This window comes from Grampus griseus, assembly GCF_964374135.1.
Source record: "Grampus griseus genome assembly, chromosome: X".
Taxonomy (NCBI): domain Eukaryota; kingdom Metazoa; phylum Chordata; class Mammalia; order Artiodactyla; family Delphinidae; genus Grampus; species Grampus griseus.
In genome coordinates, this window is record NC_138999.1 from 125,816,398 (window position 1) to 125,835,553 (window position 19,156).

A 19,156-nucleotide genomic window follows, 5' to 3' on the forward strand; every position below is an offset into this window, starting at 1 on the left:
GAACCTTGTCCACCTCAAACTCTGCAGTTTCTTTCCTGCTCTTTAATGCAGGATCCCCACCACAGCCTCACACACCCAGCACTTATGATACAAAAGTGAATAGTGGTCTGCTACGGAGGCTCTACGCTGATTCTGTCGGAGTCTGGTCTGTGTTACAGAGTAAAGCCCACCCAGCGCCAGCCTTCAGGACAACTGGGATTAAGAAGAAAGCAATGTGGCAGTGACACTGGACTGGGCATCGAGGGACCTTAAAGCTAGTCTTCAACCTTCCACTGCCTTATTTTATGACGCTCAGCAAGTCACTTAAGCATTACGTACTTCACAATTTCCACCTGTAAAGTTGAAGTGTTGACTGTTTCGAGCTGCTCAAGCTTGTTTAAACTTAATTACAGTTTAATATAAGCTTCCTTTCTCAGTCCACTAGGCACATTGCAAGTGCTCACTAGCCACATGTGGCCAGTGGCTATCATTGGACAGTACAGAATACAACATTTGCATAATTGCAGAAAGTTCTAGTGAACAGAGTTGCCCCTACGTTATCTCTTTTTTCTTTTCTAACTCTAGATTCCCTCCCTCCCTCCCTCCCCCCCCCCTTTTATTACCTGTTCCGATGAACCTAGTGGCAGGACAGCAATAAAGACGCAGACATAGAGAATGGACTTGAGGACATGGGGAGGGGGAAGGGTAAGCTGAGACGAAGTGAGAGAGTGACATGGACTTATATACACTACCAAATGTAAAATAGATAGCTAGTGGGAAGCAGCCACATAGCACAGGGAGACCAGCTTGGTGCTTTGTGACTGCCTAGAGGGGTGGGATAGGAAGTGTAGGAGGGAGATGCAAGAGGGAGGAGATTGTGTATAGCTGATTCACTTTCTTATAAAGCAGAAACGAACACACCATTGTAGAGCAATTATACTCCAATAAATAAAAAGAGAAGATTGGTTTCAAGATGGCAGAGTAGAAGGATGTGCTCTCACTCCCTCTTGCAAGAACACCAGAATCACAAGTAACTGCTGAACAATCATAGACAGGAAGACACTGGAACTCACCAAAAAAGATACCCCACATCCAGAGACAAAAGAGAAGCCACAATGAGACGGTAGGAGGGGCACAATCACAACAAAATCAAATCCCATAACTGCTGGGTGGGTGACTCACGAACTGGAGAACACTTATAGCACAGAAGCCCACCCACTGGAGTGAAAGTTTTGAGCCCCACGTCAGGCTTCCCAATCTGGGGGTCTGGCAATGGGAGGAGGAATTGCTAGAGAATCAGACTTTGAAGGCTAGCGGGATTTGATTGCAGGACTTTGACAAGACTGGGGGAAACAGACACTCCACTCCTGGAGGGCACGCACAAAGTAGTGTGCTCATCGAGACCCAGGGTAAGGAGCAGTGACCCCATAGGAGACTGAACCAGACCTACCTGCTAGTTTTGGAGGTCTCCTGCAGAGGCGGGGGTTGGCTGTGAGGACAAGGACACTGGCAACAGAAGTTCTGGGAAGTACTCCTTGGCGTGAGCCCTCCCAGAGTCTGCCATTAGCCCCAACAAAGAGCCTGGGTAGGCTCCAGTGTTGGGTCGCCTCAGGCCAAACAACCAACAGGGAGGGAACCCAGCCCCACCCATCAGCAGACAAGAGGATTAAAGTTTTACTGAGCTCTGCCCACCAAAGCAACAGCCAGCTCTACCCACCACCAGTCCCTCCCATCAGGAAACTTGCACAAGCCTCTTAGATAGCCTCATCCACCAGAGGGCAGAAGCAAGAAGAACTACAGTCCTGCAGCCTGTGGAACAAAAACCACATTCACAGCAAGATAGACAAGATGAAAAGGCAGAGGGCTATGTAGCAGATGAAGGAACAAGATAAAACCCCAGAAAAACAACTAAATGAAGCAGAGATAGGCAACCTTCCAGAAAAAGAATTCAGAATAATGATAGTGAAGATGATCCATGACCTCGGAAAAAGAATGGAGGCAAAGATGGAGAAGATGCAAGAAATGTGTAAGAAAGATCTAGAAGACCTAAAGAACAAACAAACAGAGATGAACAACACAATAAATGAAATGAAAAATACACTAGAAGGAATCAGTAGCAAAATAACTGAGGCAGAAGAATGGATAAGTGACCTGGAAGACAGAATGGTGGAATTCACTGCTGCAGAACAGAATAAAGAAAAAAGAGTGAAAAGAAATGAAGACAGCCTAACAGACCTCTGGGACAACATTAAACGCAACAACATTCGCATTATAGGAGTCCCAGAAGGAGACGAGAGAGAGAAAGGACCTAAGAAAATATTTGGAGAGATTATACTCGAAAACTTCCCTAACATGGGAAAGAAAATGGCCACCCAAGTCAATGAAGCGCAGAGAGTCACAGGCAGGATAAACCCAAGGAGAAACACGCCGAGACACATAGTAATCAAATTGGCAAACATTAAAGATAAAGAAAAATTATTGAAAGCAGCAGGGGAAAAACAACAAATGACATACAAGGGAACTCCCATAAGGTTAACAGCTGATTTCTCAGCAGAAACTCTACAAGCCAGAAGGGAGTGGCATGATACACTTAAAGTGATGAAAGGGAAGAACCTATAACCAAGAATACTCTACCCAGCAAGGATCTCATTCAGATTCGATGGAGAAATCAAAAGCTTTACAGACAAGCAAAAGCTAAGAGAAATCAGCACCACCAAACCAGCTCTACAACAAATGCTAAAGGAACTTCTCTAAGTGGGAAACACAAGAGAAGAAAAGGACCTACAAAAACAAACCCATAACAATTAAGAAAATGGTAATAGGAACATACATATCGATAATTACCTTAAATGTAAATGGATTAAATGCTCCAACCAAAAGACACAGGCTCACAGAATGGATACAAAAAAAAGACCCATATATATGCTGTTTACAAGAGACCCACTTCAGACCTAGGGATACATACAGACTGAAAGTGAGGGGATGGAGAAAGATATTCCATGCAAATGGAAATCAAAAGAAAGCTGGAGTAGCAATACTCATATCAGATAAAATAGACTTTAAGATAAAGAATGTTACAAGAGACAAGGAAGGACACTACAAAATGATCAAGGGATCAATCCAAGAAGAAGATGTAACAATTATAAATATATATGCACCCAACATAGGAGCACCTCGATACATAAGGCAACTGCTAACAGCTATAAAAGAGGAAATCGACAGTAACACAATAGTAGTGGGGGACCTTAACACCTCACTTACACCAATGGACAGATCATCCAAACAGAAAATTAACAAGGAAACACAAGCTTTAAAGGACACAATAGACCAGAGAGATTTAATTGATATTTATAGGACATTCCATCCAAAACCAGCAGATTACACTTTCTTCTCAAGTGCGCCTGGAACATTCTCCAGGATAGATCACATCTTGGGTCACAAATCAAGCCTCAGTAAATTTAAGGAAATTGAATCATATCAAGCATCTTTTCTTACCACAGTGCTGTGAGATTAGAAATCAATTACAGGGAATAAAAAGTAAAAAACACAAACACATGGAGGCTAAACAATACATTATTAAATAAGTGAGAAGAGATCACTGAAGAAGTCAGAGGAAATCAAAAAATACCTAGAGACAAATGGCAATGAAAACACGTTGATCCAAAACCTATGGGATGGGGCTTCCCTGGTGGCGCAGTGGTTGAGAGTCCGCCTGCCGATGCAGGGGACACGGGTTCATGCCCCAGTCGGGGAAGATCCCACATGCCGCAGAGCGGCTGGGCCCGTGAGCCATGGCCGCTGAGGCTGTGCGTCCGGAGCCTGTGCTTCACAATGGGAGAGGCCACAACAGTGAGAGGCCCGTGTACTGCAAAAAAAATAAAATAAAATAAACCTATGGGATGCAGCAGAATCAGTTCAAAGAGGGAAGTTTATAGCTATACAAGCCTACCTGAAGAAACAAGAAAAACCTCAAATAAACAACCTAACCTTACACCTAAAGGAACTAGAGAAAGAAGAACAAACAAAACCCAAGGTTAGCAGAAGGAAAGAAATCATAAAGATCAGAGCAGAAATAAATGAAATGGAAACAAAGAAAACAGTAGCAAAGATCAGTAAAACTAAAACTGGTTCTTTGAGAAGATAAACAACATTGATAAACCATTAGCCAGACTCATCACGAAAAAGAGGGAGAGGACTCAGATCAATAAAGTTAGAAATGAAAAAGGAGAAGTTACAACAGACACCGCAGAAATACAGAGCATCGTAAGAGACTACTAAAAGCAACTCTATGCCAATAAAATGGACAAACTGGAAGAAATGGACAAATTCTTAGAAAGGTATAACCTTCCAAGACTGAGCCAGGAAGAAATAGAAAATATAAACAGACCAGTCACAAGTAATGAAATTGAAACTGTGATGAAAAATCTTCCAACAAACAAAAGTACAGGACCAGATGGCTTCACAGGTGAATTCTATCAAACATTTAGAGAAAAGCTAACACCATCCTTCTCAAACTCTTCCAAAAAATTTGCAGAGGAAGGAACACTCCGAAACTCATTCTATAAGGCCACCATCACCCTGATAGCAAAACCACACAAAGATACTACAAACAAAGAAAATTACAGACCAATATCACTGATGAATATAGATGCAAAAATCCTCAACAAAATACTAGCAAACAGAATCCAACAACACATTGAAAGGATCATACACCATGATCAAGTGGAATTTATCCCAGGGGTGCAAGGATTCTTCAGTATATGCAAATCAATCGATGTGATACACCGTATTAACAAACTGAAGAATAAAAACCATATGATCATCTCAGTAGATGCAGAAAAAGCTTTTGACAAAATTCAACACCCATTTATGGTAAAAACTCTCCAGAAAGTGGGCATACCTCAACATAATAAAGGCCATATACAAAAACCCACAGCCAACATCATTCTCAATGGTGAAAAACTGAAAGCATTTCCTCTAAGATCAGGAACAAGACAAGGATGTCCACTCTCACCGCTATTATTCAACATAGTTTTGGAAGTCCTAGTCACGGCAATCAGAGAAGAAAAAAATAAAAGGAATCCAAATTAGAAAAGAAGAATTAAAACTGTCACTGCTTGCAGATGACATGATGCTATACATATAGAATCTTAAAGATGCCACCAGAAAACTACTAGAGCTAATCAATGATTTTGGCAAAGTAGCAGGATACAAAATTAATGCACAGAAATCTCTTGCATTCCTATACACTAATGATGAAAAATCTTAAAGAGAAATGAAGGAAACACTCCCATTTACCATTGCAAGAAAAAGAATAAAATACCTAGGAATAAACCTACCTAGGGAGACAAAAGAGCTGTATGCAGAAAACTGTAATACACTGTTGAAAGAAATTAAAGATGATACCAGCAGATGGAGAGATATACCATGTTCTTGGATTGGAAGAATCAATATTGTGAAAATGACTGTACTACCCAAAGGAATCTACAGATTCAATGCAATCCCTATCAAACTACCAATGGCATTTTTTTTTGGAACTAGAACAAAAAGTCTTAAAATTTGTATGGAGACACAAAAGACACCAAATAGCCAAAGCAGTCTTGAGGGTAAAAACTAGAGCCGGAGTAATCAGACTCCCTGACTTCAAACTATACTACAAAGCTACAGTAATCAAGACAATATGGTACTGGCACAAAAACAGAAATATAGATCAATGGAACAGGATAGAAAGCCCAGAGATAAACCCACGCACCTGTGTTCAACTAATCTATGTGACAAAGGAGGCAAGGATATACAATGGAGAAAAGATAGTCTCTTCAATAAGTGGTGCTGGGACAACTGGACAGCTACATGTAAAAGAATGAAATTAGAACACTCCCTAATACCATACACAAAAATAAACTCAAAATGGATTAGAGACCTAAATGTAAGACTGGACACTATAAAACTCTTAGAGGAAAACATAGGAAGAACACTCTTTGACATAAATCACAGCAAGATCTTTTTTGATCCACCTCCTAGAGTAATGGAAATAAAAACAAAAATACAAAAATGGGACCTAATGAAACTTAAAAGCTTTTGCAAGGCAAAGGAAACTACAAAGAATATGAAAAGACAACCCTCAGAATGGGAAAAAATATTTGCCAGAGAATCAACAGACGAAGTATTAATCTCCAAAATATATAAACCGCTCATGCAATTCAATATTAAATAAACAAACAACGCAATCCAAAAATGGGCAGAAGACGTAAATAGACATTTCTCCAAAGAAGACATACAGATGGCCAAGAAGCACATGAAAAGCTGCTCAACATCCCTAATTATTAGAGAAATGCAAATGAAAACTACAATGAGGTATCACCTCACACCAGTTAGAATGGGCATCATCAGAAAATCTACAAACAACAAATGCTGGAGAGGGTGTGGAGAAAAGGGAACCCTCTTGCACTGCTGGTGGGAATGTAAATTGGTACAGCCACTATGGAGAACAGTATGGAGGTTCCTTAAAAAATTACAAATAGAATTACCATATGACCCAGCAATTCCACTACTGGGCATATACCCAGAGAAAACCATAATTCAAAAAGACATGCACCCCAGTGTTCATTGCTGCGCTATTTACAGCAGCCGGGTCATGGAAGCAACCTGAATGCCCATCGACAGACGAATGGATAAAGAAGATGTGGTACATATATACAATGGAATAGTACTCAGCCATAAAAAGTAATGAAATTGGGTCATTTGTAGAGACGTGGATGGATCTAGAGACTGTCATACAGAGTGAAGGAAGTCAGAAAGAGAAAAACAAATATCGCATATTAACACATACATGTGGAACCTAGAAAAATGGTACAGATGAACCGGTTTGCAGGGCAGAAATAGAGACACAGATGTAGAGAGCAAACGTATGGACACCAAGGGGGGAAAGCGTGGGTGGGGTGGTGGTGGTGGGATGAATTGGGAGACTGGGATTGACATGTATACACTGATGTGTATAAAATGGATGACTAATGAGAACCTGCTGTATAAAAAAAAAATTAAATTCAAAAAAAAGAAACCAAATTGAGTTATTTGTAGTGAGATGGGTGGACCTAGAGTCTGTCATACAGAGTGAAGTAAGTCAGAAAGAGAAAAACAAATACCGTATGCCGACACATATATGTGGAATCTAAAAAATAAAAAATGGTTCTGAAGAACCTAGGGGCAGGTCAGGAATAAAGCCGCAGAAGTAGAGAATAGACTTGAGGACACGGGGAGGGGGAAGGGTAAGCTGGGACGAAGTGAGAGAGTGGCATGGGCTATATACACTACCAAATGTAAAATAGATAGCTAGTGGGAAGCAGCCACGTAGATTATCTCTTAAGATCTGCTCTAGGTCTTCATTCTGAGTCTTATCATTAAATAAAACCAAGTCTAGTTTTACGTTTTCGACTAGTACCCTTGACCATGTTTAGAGTATATCTGAATAACTTATTTCCATCCTGAGGCTTCCGTAGAATATATTGGTCAAATGAGATTCTGGTTCTGAGCAGTGCCCCTACTACATAAAGAAGAACCAAAAATCGGTCTAAGTAGGTAGAAAGAAATAAGGTGAATGTTCTTGCAAAAGAGATGAGAAAATTTAAGGCATATACACCTGGCTCTGTGGGCAGTACCTCGGGCAGGTTCAGTGAGAGTGATGATTCCTTCATCCTCAGGCTCTGGGGAGGAAAGGGCACAGGAGGCTCTGGAAGGGCCCTCCCCCAAAAATAGTACTCTCAAAACCCAGAACCTGGGGACTTCCCTGGTGGTGCAGTGGTTAAGAATCTGCCTGCCAATGCAGGGGACACGGGTTCGAGGCCTGGTCCGGGAAGATCCCACGTGCCATGGAGCAACTAAGCCCGTGCACCACAACTACTGAAGCCCGTGCGCCTAGAGCCCGCGCTCTGCAAAAGAAGCCACTGCAGTGAGAAGCCCGCACCCTGGAACGAAGAGTAGCCCCCGCTCACCGCAACTAGAGAAAACCCGCGCGCAGCAAACTAGAGAAAACCCGCGCACAGCAAACAAGACCCAACGCAGACAAAAATAAATAAATAAAATAAATAAATTATAAAAAAAAGAAAGCTACAGCAGCCCTTAGAAATGGAATCCTAGCATCTTGTGTAAGTCTTTGAAAAGGCTTAGACTGGGATTGAGGGAAATTTATCCTTCTGTCTCCCTTTGACTGGAGTTGTCATTCTCCAGTGCCTTTCACTTATAGTAGAAGCTGGCTTTCTAAATGACTGCTGTGTTGCTGCATACACACTGTGTATCTGTCTAACAGTGAGAGATCAACAAATCTCTGGTGATTCTGGGAAAATTATAATGAACTGCATGTTTTTCTTAAAAAAAAACAGCCAACTCTGCCAAGTTTATTTTAGTCCTACTTTTGAATGGTAACTAATAAGTGTCATTATCTTACACTCTCATTCTTATTATGAAGACTCTAGCTACCTAGAGTCCAGCCGCACCCTGAGCCTGGACCTGGTCTATCGGTCCACCTCTTAGATGCCTTGCAGAGAGTAGACGCTCAATAAATGTTTTTAGAAAGAATGAACTTAAAAGTAGATCATTCAAGATATTGCTGGGGGGAGAAGCCAGTGAAGGTGTGTAGGTTTTATCACGTTGGTTTAGCTGACCTGGAGCTGAAGCAGCAATCTGGAGGTTAACCATAAAGCAATATCTCATGCTAGGAGGATATAGCGTGTCATTCCATTCCAATAAAATGGCTCTGAAAAAGAAAAGACAAAAACAAACAAACAAAAAAAACAAAAAAACATGGCTGTAACATTTTGAAAGCCCAGAGAATTGTTTCAAGCCAGTATATTTTATTTTTATTTATTTATTTGTCTTTATTGAATCATAGTTGATTTACAATGCTGTATTAGTTTCAGGTGTACAGCAAAATGATTCAGTTATACATATATAAAACTGAATATATATATTCGTGTATATGTGGATGTGTGTGTGTATATATATATGTATATATTCTTTTTCAGATTCTTTCCCCATATAGGTTATTACAAACTACTGAGTGTAGTTCCCTGTGCTATACAGGAGGTCCTTGTTCGTTATCTATTTTATATATATAATTGTGTATATGTTACTCCCGAATTCCTAATTTATCCCTCCCCCCACCTTTGCCCTTTGGTAACTGTAAGTTTGTTTTCTATGTCTGTGAGTCTGTTTCTGTTTTGTAAATAAGTTCATTTGTATCATTTTTTTAGATTCCACATGTAAGTTGATATCATATGATATTTGTCTTTCTCTGTCTGACTTACTTCACTTAGTATGATAATTTCTAGGTCCATCCATGTTGCTGCAAATGGCATTATTTCATTCTTTTTTATGGCTGAGTAGTATTCCATAAACAAAACAAAAAGACAACCTACCGAATGGGAGAAAATATTTGCAAATGATGCAGCCGACAGTGGATTAATCTCTAAAGTATACAAACAGCTGCTCACGCAGCTCAATATCAAAAAAACAAACAACCCAATCAAAAAATGGACAGAAGATCTAAATAGACATTTCTCCAGAGAAGACATACAGATGGCCAACAGGCACATGAAAAGGTGCTCAGCCTTGCTAATTATTAGAGAAATGCAAATCAAAACTACAGTGAGGTATCACCTCACACCAGTCAGAATGGCCATCCTGAAAAAGTCTACAAACAATAAATGCTGGAGGGGGTGTTCAGAAAAGGGAACCCTCCTGCACTGCTGGTGGGAATGTACTGTAAATTGGTGCAGCCACTATGGAGAACAGTATGGAGGTTCCTTAAAAAACTAAAAATATAGCTAACATTTGATCCAGCAATCCAACTACTGGGCATATACCTGGAGAAAACATGCACCCCAATGTTCATTGCAGCACTGTTTACAATAACCAAGACATGGAAGCAACCTAAATGTCAATGAACAGATGAATGGATAAAGAAGATGTGGGGTGTGTGTGTGTGTGTGTGTGTGTGTGTATAAAATGGAATAATATTCAGCCATAAAAAGAATGAAATAATGCCATTTGATCAAGCCAGTATATTTTAAGTGAGTGTCATTTGGATGTACTTAATGGTAAACTAATTTGAAACAGAAGAGCTAGAAACTCGAAAAAGGTAAGAAATGGCCTTTGAGAAACCTCAGATTCCTCTGATGCCTGAACTGGACTCTTGAGCAGAAGCCCTCCACCTAGGTTTCCTTTTTGCCCCCCGATCTTTGCAAAACATTTCTCTATGGCCAGTTCTTACATTTCTTACCCTTGAACTGGTACGAATATTGCCTTTACCAAAGAAGGCAGTTTCAGTCTAACAGCATTTTCTAGTGGGACCACCAGTTTTCTGTTCTGATTGGTTCAACTAATTGAGACAAACGTCCTGATAAGGATCGATATTTACAAGGCAATCATCTGTTGGGGAGTCAAATTCCATTAGTTGCATGGACTGTGGCCTCAGGTTGCTGTTGCCGAAATTTGCAGAACTCGATGGATCTGGTTGAATTCTGCCCAGTATATTACTGTGGTGGTCTGTCCCCCTTTCGCAGCCTTTGGAGTAACTGGTCCAGAAGAAGGTGCATGGCTAGGTCCTGCATGTGGCCATCCACATCCCATTACATTCAGTGGATGAAGTGGAATTGATTGCATCTGGCAATGGCAGGAAGATGAACAGATTGTCTGAATGAGCACATGCTGAAGCCGCGGGGTCACTGATCTCTGTGCTCCCCAATTCTAAATTAGAATTAGGCCCTTTTTTAGTGGAACCCTGGTTTGGGGGCTGCCAGGACAACGGCAGCCGGTGTGAGCTGGACTTTTTGCGTGTACAGTCCAGGGGCCAATGGAGAAAATTTCCAGATTCCCTGAAACAACGGCCAACACTAAAGAGTCTTGAATAAAGCAGTCATTTATTTATTTGAAGGAATAATGCCAGGGTTTTTACACCACGTCAATGAAATCATAACTTGCTGTTAGAAACTTTTAAAAGATTTAGGCTTTTTTGTTTGTTTTCCTGGTGGATTGCATTTTGCGTTGGGAAGTCCAGTTGATTTTATACTTCTCCCCTATCAGCACTTGCATAGAAATCAGAGATACAAGCTCGGGAGACTGTCTTAAGAGCGTTCCAAACAGAAGAATATTCATTCAATTAAATGGAACAGGGTTTTGAGACCGCTAGAGAGGTTTGGGAGAAGTGTTAGTGATCAAACCCAGGAAAGTCTATGGTTCCACTGTTGTTGGGCTTCCTAAGAGCGGAGCAAACAATCAGACAAATTGGGCTGTTAGCCGCCTCACTGTGAGACAGCAGGCTCCCTGGCGCCCAGCACTTCCCCACCGTCCCTGAGCACAGGATCAATTTCCTTAGCCAGTTTGGTCAGCCATGTTTATATGTCACGTAAAAAACCACACTGCTCCATTTTCAGTTTTGCATCTTCTCATCACTATCACTGACTTTACAGAGATAAAGGATATAATCACATGATTGTGTAAGGCAGTGCAGTTGGTCCACTAGCCCCACCCCTACCCCTGCCTTTCTAGGAATCCCTTTCCCAGTACCCTAGCCAGGGGCTATCCCGCCGTTTAGATATGGGCCACTCGCTGCCTTCTAAAGCCGAAGGCTCTGTGGTTGGAAAGCTCACACAACTGGAAATTCTTTCTTAGTTTGAGCTGAAATTGTTTCCCTGATAACATCTACCCATAGGGCTAGTCCTAACCCCTTGGTCCACAAAGCAGGTCCCAAATCTCTTCCGTGTGACAGCCCTTCGGGTATCTGAATGCACCTCTCAGACCTTCCCTCAGCCTCCCTTTTCCATGGACTAAACTTTCCCTGTTCTCTTAAAGGGCATTTATAAATGTTGTGGTAACCGTCCCTTTTAAGAGGTTCCAATGCCCCTGCTGAAGTGGGGCATCCAGGTGGCACAGTCTGTTTCAGATGTGGTCTGTCTCATACAATGTACTGTTATATAGCCAACCGTTGCCTTCCACATTCCGGGCATCATGCTTACCTAAACATCACCTGAGCTGACACTGGTCCTTTTGGCTGCCAAATCCCTCAGATTTACTTAGGGGTCAACTAAAATCTTTGGGTTTTTAGCCCATGAGTTACAGCTGAGTCAGGTGGTCTTTTTCTCATTTTGCAATTTCACACTTGGTTTGTAGAATATAATTGCAGTTTTCATTTACCTCTGTTAAAATTCATCTTATTGATTGAATGACATGTTTCTGAAAGCATTTGTTTCCACCAGAGGGCTCAATAAAACATGAGCCGTTATTATTATTATTGACACACAGACACACACATACACACATGTACGTGCACAGACACTGCTCCCCTCGCCTTCACCATGAAGCCTTTCCCAACGCCTCACACAGAGATCTCCTCCCTGACACCTTAGTGTGTCAAGCAGACTGAGCTCTTCACTGGAAGGAACTTGACTTTTTATGCTTTCTGGATCCTGGTGACTGGTACGTAATAGTACGAGTTAGTAGAACAAAATGCAGGGAGTCCATCACAGGGACTTCACCTCTTTGTGCCTGTTTCCTCATCTGTCCAACAAGTATGATGCTAATCGCTGCCTCTTTAGTTTGTGGTACAGAAAGTCCAAGAGTGGGAGCTATGTGCCTGACAGACTGTAATCAGTTGGTAAATCTTGATATTATTCTTATTAATAATATGGTACTTCACACATAGAAACTTTAGAAACTAATGATAATATCTCATATTAGCCAGTTATTACGGACTAGGCACTGGAGACAGGTGAATAAGACAAGGCTTGGGACAACATACTAGATACTTGAAATAACAGCGAGCTCTGTGTTCGATGAGTATGGGATGCATTTGAGATCAGCAGAGTCTGGAATTCAGACTGTGTTCTGCCCCTCAGCGCGTGGGGCACCCCATTTCTGTTTCTAAGTTAGGCCAAGCAGGGCCGCCCACAAGTTCTTTGGCTTTGCGCAAGTCCTAGTCCTGGAGGATATGCTTGGAAAAGAATCGCTGGTGGAAAAGGGCCTTTTCTGATTTTTCTGGGTTCGACTAGGGAGTCTTCAGATCACAGGAGTATAAGCATCTGCCCCATTGTCAGAAATTGCGTCGAATGCGCTATTGCTCGTGAAATACTGAGAAATAGAACAGCATTGCTTACTTGGTCCTTTCTCCACAAAACGCATTAGTTAGCCTCACGAAGGGGAGACACATCTAGTGTCGTGGAAAGAGTGTGCACCATGGACCCAATCCCCAGCGATCGCTTACGGCCAGTGTGAGGCCCTGCCTCTTGCAGCCTCCACTACATCGACTGCCCAGTGCGGGGATGAATCCCTGCTTTGTCTCTCTCGGGGAGGATCAAAGGAGCCCAGAGATGAAGGAGTTTCAGACCAATATCGTGTGCGTGTGTGTGTGTGTGTGTGTGTGTGTGTGTGTGTGTGTGATTTGGGGGGTTAGCGGAGCAGTGATGCTTGTGTTGAGTACAGGTGTTCAGCCCTGGAGCCTGTTGCCGAAGTCTTGGCGACACTTTGGAGCAGGTGCTCATCTCCACCTGAAGAACAGGAGGATTAGTACAGGTGGATCAGGGTGTGTGCGTGTTATCTTGGGAGTGGCAAGAACATAAAAGCAGGTTAATATCTTTCAAGTGTGAGTGAAAAGAATAACAGTGAAAAATCTGCTGCGAGCTTCGCGCACGTTCCAGGTCTAACTCATTTTGAGAAGTGGAAGAGCTTGCACCCAGGTTCTTTGCTGAAGACGGTCTTGCAGGAAATTATCTTCCTTTCGGCTGCCCCCTCCCTATCTTAATCAAAAGCATTGGTGGTGCCGCGGAGCCACCTTGCTGCTTCATGAAATCTCACGTTCTCAAATACAGAGACTCAGCTGTCATTGAAAATGTGACAGTGTACGTATCAATAGCTTCGTGTGGATGGGCCAGCGGGGCAGCGCACTCCGACAGTAACTCAAGATCATCCCATTCTGCCGCCCAATAAATACAGCAGACCTGGGGGAGAAGGTACACTTTCGAGAAGCGATTCATCCATCCAGATGTCTGAAACACCTTTGAATAAACCCAGAGGCACACCTCGAAAAGCCAGTGATGGAAAGGGATGGATAACGAAGCCTCTCATTGGTCGAGGCATGCTCCATGGTTGCTGCAGAGACAGTACGCCTATCCCAGACTGGGCCTTACTGCCCTTTGGTTGACTCTGGCTCAGTAGGAACCTGTGTCTTTTAAATCAGTGGTCCCCAACCTTTTTGGCACCAGGAACCGGTTTCGTGGAAGACAATTTTTCCACGGATGGGATGTGGGGGATGGTTCAGGTGATACTGCGAGCGATGGAGAGCGACAGATGAAGCTTCGCTCACTCACCCGCCGCTCCCCTCCTGCTGGGCGGCCCGATTCCTAACAGGCCACGGACCAGCACCGGTCTGCGGGCCAGGGGTTGGGGACTGTGGTTTTAAATGATGGGACTAATATTGGAGAAGACCAGCCTTACTCAGGAGAAACCATATAAAATTTAAAAGAAATCATTGAGTATTTTAAAGACACAGAGTATCTGGAAATTCAGCTTTAAACTGTTGTCGCGTAGAGTTACATTGGGCCAGTTTTGATGAATACATAAGTGGCATTTGTCACGAACGTTATCAACTGCATACAAATGCACAACTCGAAAACACTTGGAAATAGTCTATCTCTTAAGTAGGTTAAGCATCCCCTCTAAATCTTGTATGCATTTTTAATGTACTTACAGCCTCTTTTTAAATAGCGCCAGGTAGAATAATCTGTGTCAGGGCTCCTCTGAACCGTACTTACAAATTCTGCTGCAGCAGTGCCACTGTGAATGAATCTGTAAAGTATCTCGTTGCATTACAGCTCTGCATACATCAAAGACTCTTTCTGAACTGGATAATTATAGAAGGGGGAAAAAACATGTTTTAGTGCTACCTGAGAGTTATTAATATTACCTTTGAAATGACTAATTATGTTACCCATAAAGACTGGGGGAAAGTGTTATGTAACTGGCTCATTAAGAAGGCCTTTCATAAACTTTGATCCCCTCCACCCCACCCTCCAAGCTCTCCTTCATTTCCATCATTACATTGATTTTTAGGTTTAATGTTTATATACCAAAATGTTGGATGAATCCAGCACAGGCTGGGATGTTGAGCATGTGATTTAATTATCCTCGCTCTTCAGGTAAAGCACATTGGCCACGAGCCCTGAGACTCAAGCAAGATTTGAACAGCACCTCTTTTCAAAAGGAGCGTTTGAAAGAACTGAGAAGGTGCCCCCGCTGGTAGCAGAGAGTGGGCACCAGAGGGGCTTTTCCAACGTTAAGACTTGAACTCACAAACACACTGTGTCAGTAGCGCAGCTGCAATCTTGTCACTAACTGTTAGGCTACATCAAGAGAAATGACTATCAGAGCATCCAGAACGAGGGTGGTGATGGTGCCACCCTCCCCTGAGCTGGCAGGTCACACCAGAAACAGGATACCACGAGTTACAGGAGCCCCAGGCAATGCGGAGTCCCTCCTGGGAGCACCTGAGATAGTTGACAGAACGCAGAACTCAAGCATTAGAAGAAAAGTAGAAGGTTCTTGATCAATGAATGAACAAGCCACCAATGTGTCCGCCTGGTGAAAAGACAGCACCAGGGGATATGGCTGCTGTCTCCCAACAGCTTCTCAGGCAAAAGAAGAGGTGATGATTTCTGTGTGGCTTCAAAGTACGATCCAGAGGTAGAAACTCCCGGGAGACAGGCTTTTAGCTCCCAGCCAGGAAGAATAGTGTGATCAGGCTGTCTCAACACGGGACAGGCTGCTTTGAGCGGTAGTGAGCTCACCGTCACTGGCAATGTGCAATTGGATGTGGGGTGGCCCTTTGTCTCGCAGATAGGCTTCAAGCACCAGTGTGGAGCAGGGGAACGGACCGAATGTTCCCCTGAAAAAAAGTAGGCCAATTAAGTCAGTAAGTATTTAGAAAGGGCCTCTACCATGTTTAGTGCCAAGAAGGTGTTTCATTTTTCGAAGTGCTCGCAAATAAAGTTGCTTTGTTTTTCCTCATCAGGAGATGACCCATCCCTGGCCTACTCCTCTCACTGCCATGCATACTTCTGGAAACTCTGAGCAGAGCACATTTTCCATCCCAGGACAGGTCAGTTATCTTCCTTGCTCCATTTTCCTTGATCTGATGTCAATTATACCAGCCTTCCCGTTGGATTCTTAAAAATAGAAATGGCCTTGGTGTTCTAAGCTCCATAAAATGTAGACTCTCTCGTGTCCTTCGGGATGTTAACACAAATAGGAGTTTATTGAAAGAGCATCTTTAAGAGAATGTCCACCAGACGCTGGCATGCGAATCCTAATGCCTAGAGCACCGCCACTGGCCGAGCTACTGTGCCCAGAGCTCGTGGATTGGAGAGAGGAGTGAACTCATCTCTTAAGAAAGACCCAGTAGATGGTGGAACAACATCCAAGATTGTTTTTAATTTAAAAACCCTGTACTCTTCAGGCTAATGGATCAGTTTTCACTTTTGTGTATCACTTGTAGTCCTCGTTCACAAGCAGGCAGATCTTCACACACCAACACACCATATTGACAGAACTTTTTCTCCTACAGTTCTAGTCAAATGTTTCATATAATTTTTTTCCTCACTTGCTCTCAGTAAGAATTTTTTCTCACCATCAGCTTTTAAAATGCCTGAGTAAACATGGATTTTCTAATAACACACTTTAAAAGAAAAAAAATAATGTCTTCCTTCTTTTCTTCCTCCTTCCATCCAATTAACCATCCATCCACCCATTCATCCACCCATCCATTCATCCACCCATCCATTCATCCACCCATTCATCCACCCACCCATCCATCCATCCATTCATCCACCCATCCATCCATCCATCCATCCACCCATTCATCCACCCATCCACCCATTCATCCACCCATCCACCCATTCATCCACCCATCCACCCATTCATCCACCCATCCATCCATTCATCCACCCATCCATCCACCCATCCATCCACCCAACCATCCACCCATTCATCCACCCATCCACCCATTCATACACCCATCCACCCATTCATCCACCCATCCACCCATTCATCCACCCATCCATCCACCAGTTCATCCACCCATCCATTCATCCATCCCCCCATTCATCCACCCACCCATCCATTCATCCACCCATTCATCCACCCATCCATCCATCCATCCACCCATCCACCCACCCATCCATCCACCCATCCACCCACCCATTCATCCACCCATCCATCCATTCATCCACCCATCCACCCATTCATCCACCCACCCACCCATCCATCCACCCATCCATCCACCCATCCATCCACCCAACCATCCACCCATTCATCCACCCATCCACCCATTCATCCACCCATCCATCCACCAGTTCATCCACCCATCCATTCATCCATCCCCCCATTCATCCACCCACCCATCCATTCATCCACCCACCCATCCATTCATCCACCCATCCATCCACTCATCCGTCCACCCATTCATCCATCCATCCATCCACCCATCCATCCACCCATTCATCCACCCATCCATCCACCCGTCCATCCACCCATTCATCCACCCATCCATCCATTCATCCACCCATCCATCCACCCATTCATCCACCCATCCACCCATTCATCCACCCATCCACCCATTCATCCACCCATCCATCCATTCATCCACCCATCCATCCACCCATCCATCCACCCAACCATCCACCCATTCATCCACCCATCCACCCATTCATACACCCATCCACCCATTCATCCACCCATCCACCCATTCATCCACCCATCCATCCACCAGTTCATCCACCCATCCATTCATCCATCCCCCCATTCATCCACCCACCCATCCATTCATCCACCCATTCATCCACCCATCCATCCATCCATCCACCCATCCACCCACCCATTCATCCACCCATCCATCCATTCATCCACCCATCCACCCATTCATCCACCCACCCACCCATCCATCCACCCATCCATCCACCCATCCATCCACCCAACCATCCACCCATTCATCCACCCATCCACCCATTCATCCACCCATCCATCCACCCGTCCATCCACCCATTCATCCACCCATCCATCCATTCATCCACCCATCCATCCACCCATTCATCCACCCATCCACCCATTCATCCACCCATCCACCCATTCATCCACCCATCCATCCATCCATCCACCCATTCATCCACCCATCCATCCACCCATCCATCCATCCATCCACCCATCCATCCACCCATTCATCCACCCATCCATCCACCCGTCCATCCACCCATTCATCCACCCATCCATCCATTCATCCACCCATCCATCCACCCATTCATCCACCCATCCACCCATTCATCCATCCATCCATTCATCCACCCATCCATCCACCCATCCATCCACCCATTCATCCAACCATCCATCCATTCATCCACCTGTCCATCCATTCATCCACCCGTCCATCCATCCATCCACCCATCCATCCACCCAGCCATCCACCCATTCATCCACCCATCCATTCATCCATCCACCCATTTGTCCACCCATCCGTCCATTCATCCACCCATCCATCCACCCATTCATCCACCCATCCATCCACCCAATCATCCACCCATTCATCCACCCATCCATCCATCCATCCATCCATCCATCCACCCACCCACCCATCCATCCACCCATCCATCCACCCATCCATCCATCCATCCACCCATCCATCCATCCATCCACCCATCCATCCACCCATCCATCCACCTATCCATCCATCCATCCACCCGTCCATCCACCCATTCATCCACCCATCCATCTATTCATCCACCCATCCATCCATCCATCCACCCATCCATCCATCCATCCATCCATCCACCCATTCGTCCATTTATTCAAAAACTACTTTCTGAGGACATATGATAGTCTTAAAATTAGGGATGAAGAAAAACACAAAACGACAGAACAATGTAGCACATGTCTTCATAGAGAATAAAAGGCCCAAGAAGGATCTAACACTCCCTGGAGGCATTGACGAAGTGCTCAGAGGTGGCAGCATCTGGAGGCTGCTTACAACTTTGACAGGTGGAGAAGGGCCCCAAAGAAGAGCACTCCATGCAGAACAGGGTGGCAAAGGCACCCAAAGGGATATGATGGGATGTAGACTATTACGGTCTCGAGTGACTGCATCCTG

General features: G+C 43.9%; 1 protein-coding gene across 3 annotated transcripts in view; it reads left to right on the forward strand.

Moving 5' to 3' along the window:
- Positions 1–19,156, forward strand: part of AFF2 (ALF transcription elongation factor 2) — a gene marked incomplete at both ends in the record, with an annotated part of 485,583 nt that overhangs the window by 316,807 nt on the left and 149,620 nt on the right. Inside the window, one exon of one of the 3 annotated variants that reach the window (XM_082681833.1) lies at positions 16,034–16,120. The exons of the other annotated variants lie outside the window; for them this stretch is intronic. Coding sequence (XP_082537959.1) covers positions 16,034–16,120 — 87 coding nt within the window. The remainder of the gene's footprint in view (positions 1–16,033; positions 16,121–19,156) is intronic. 3 annotated transcript variants of the gene reach the window in all.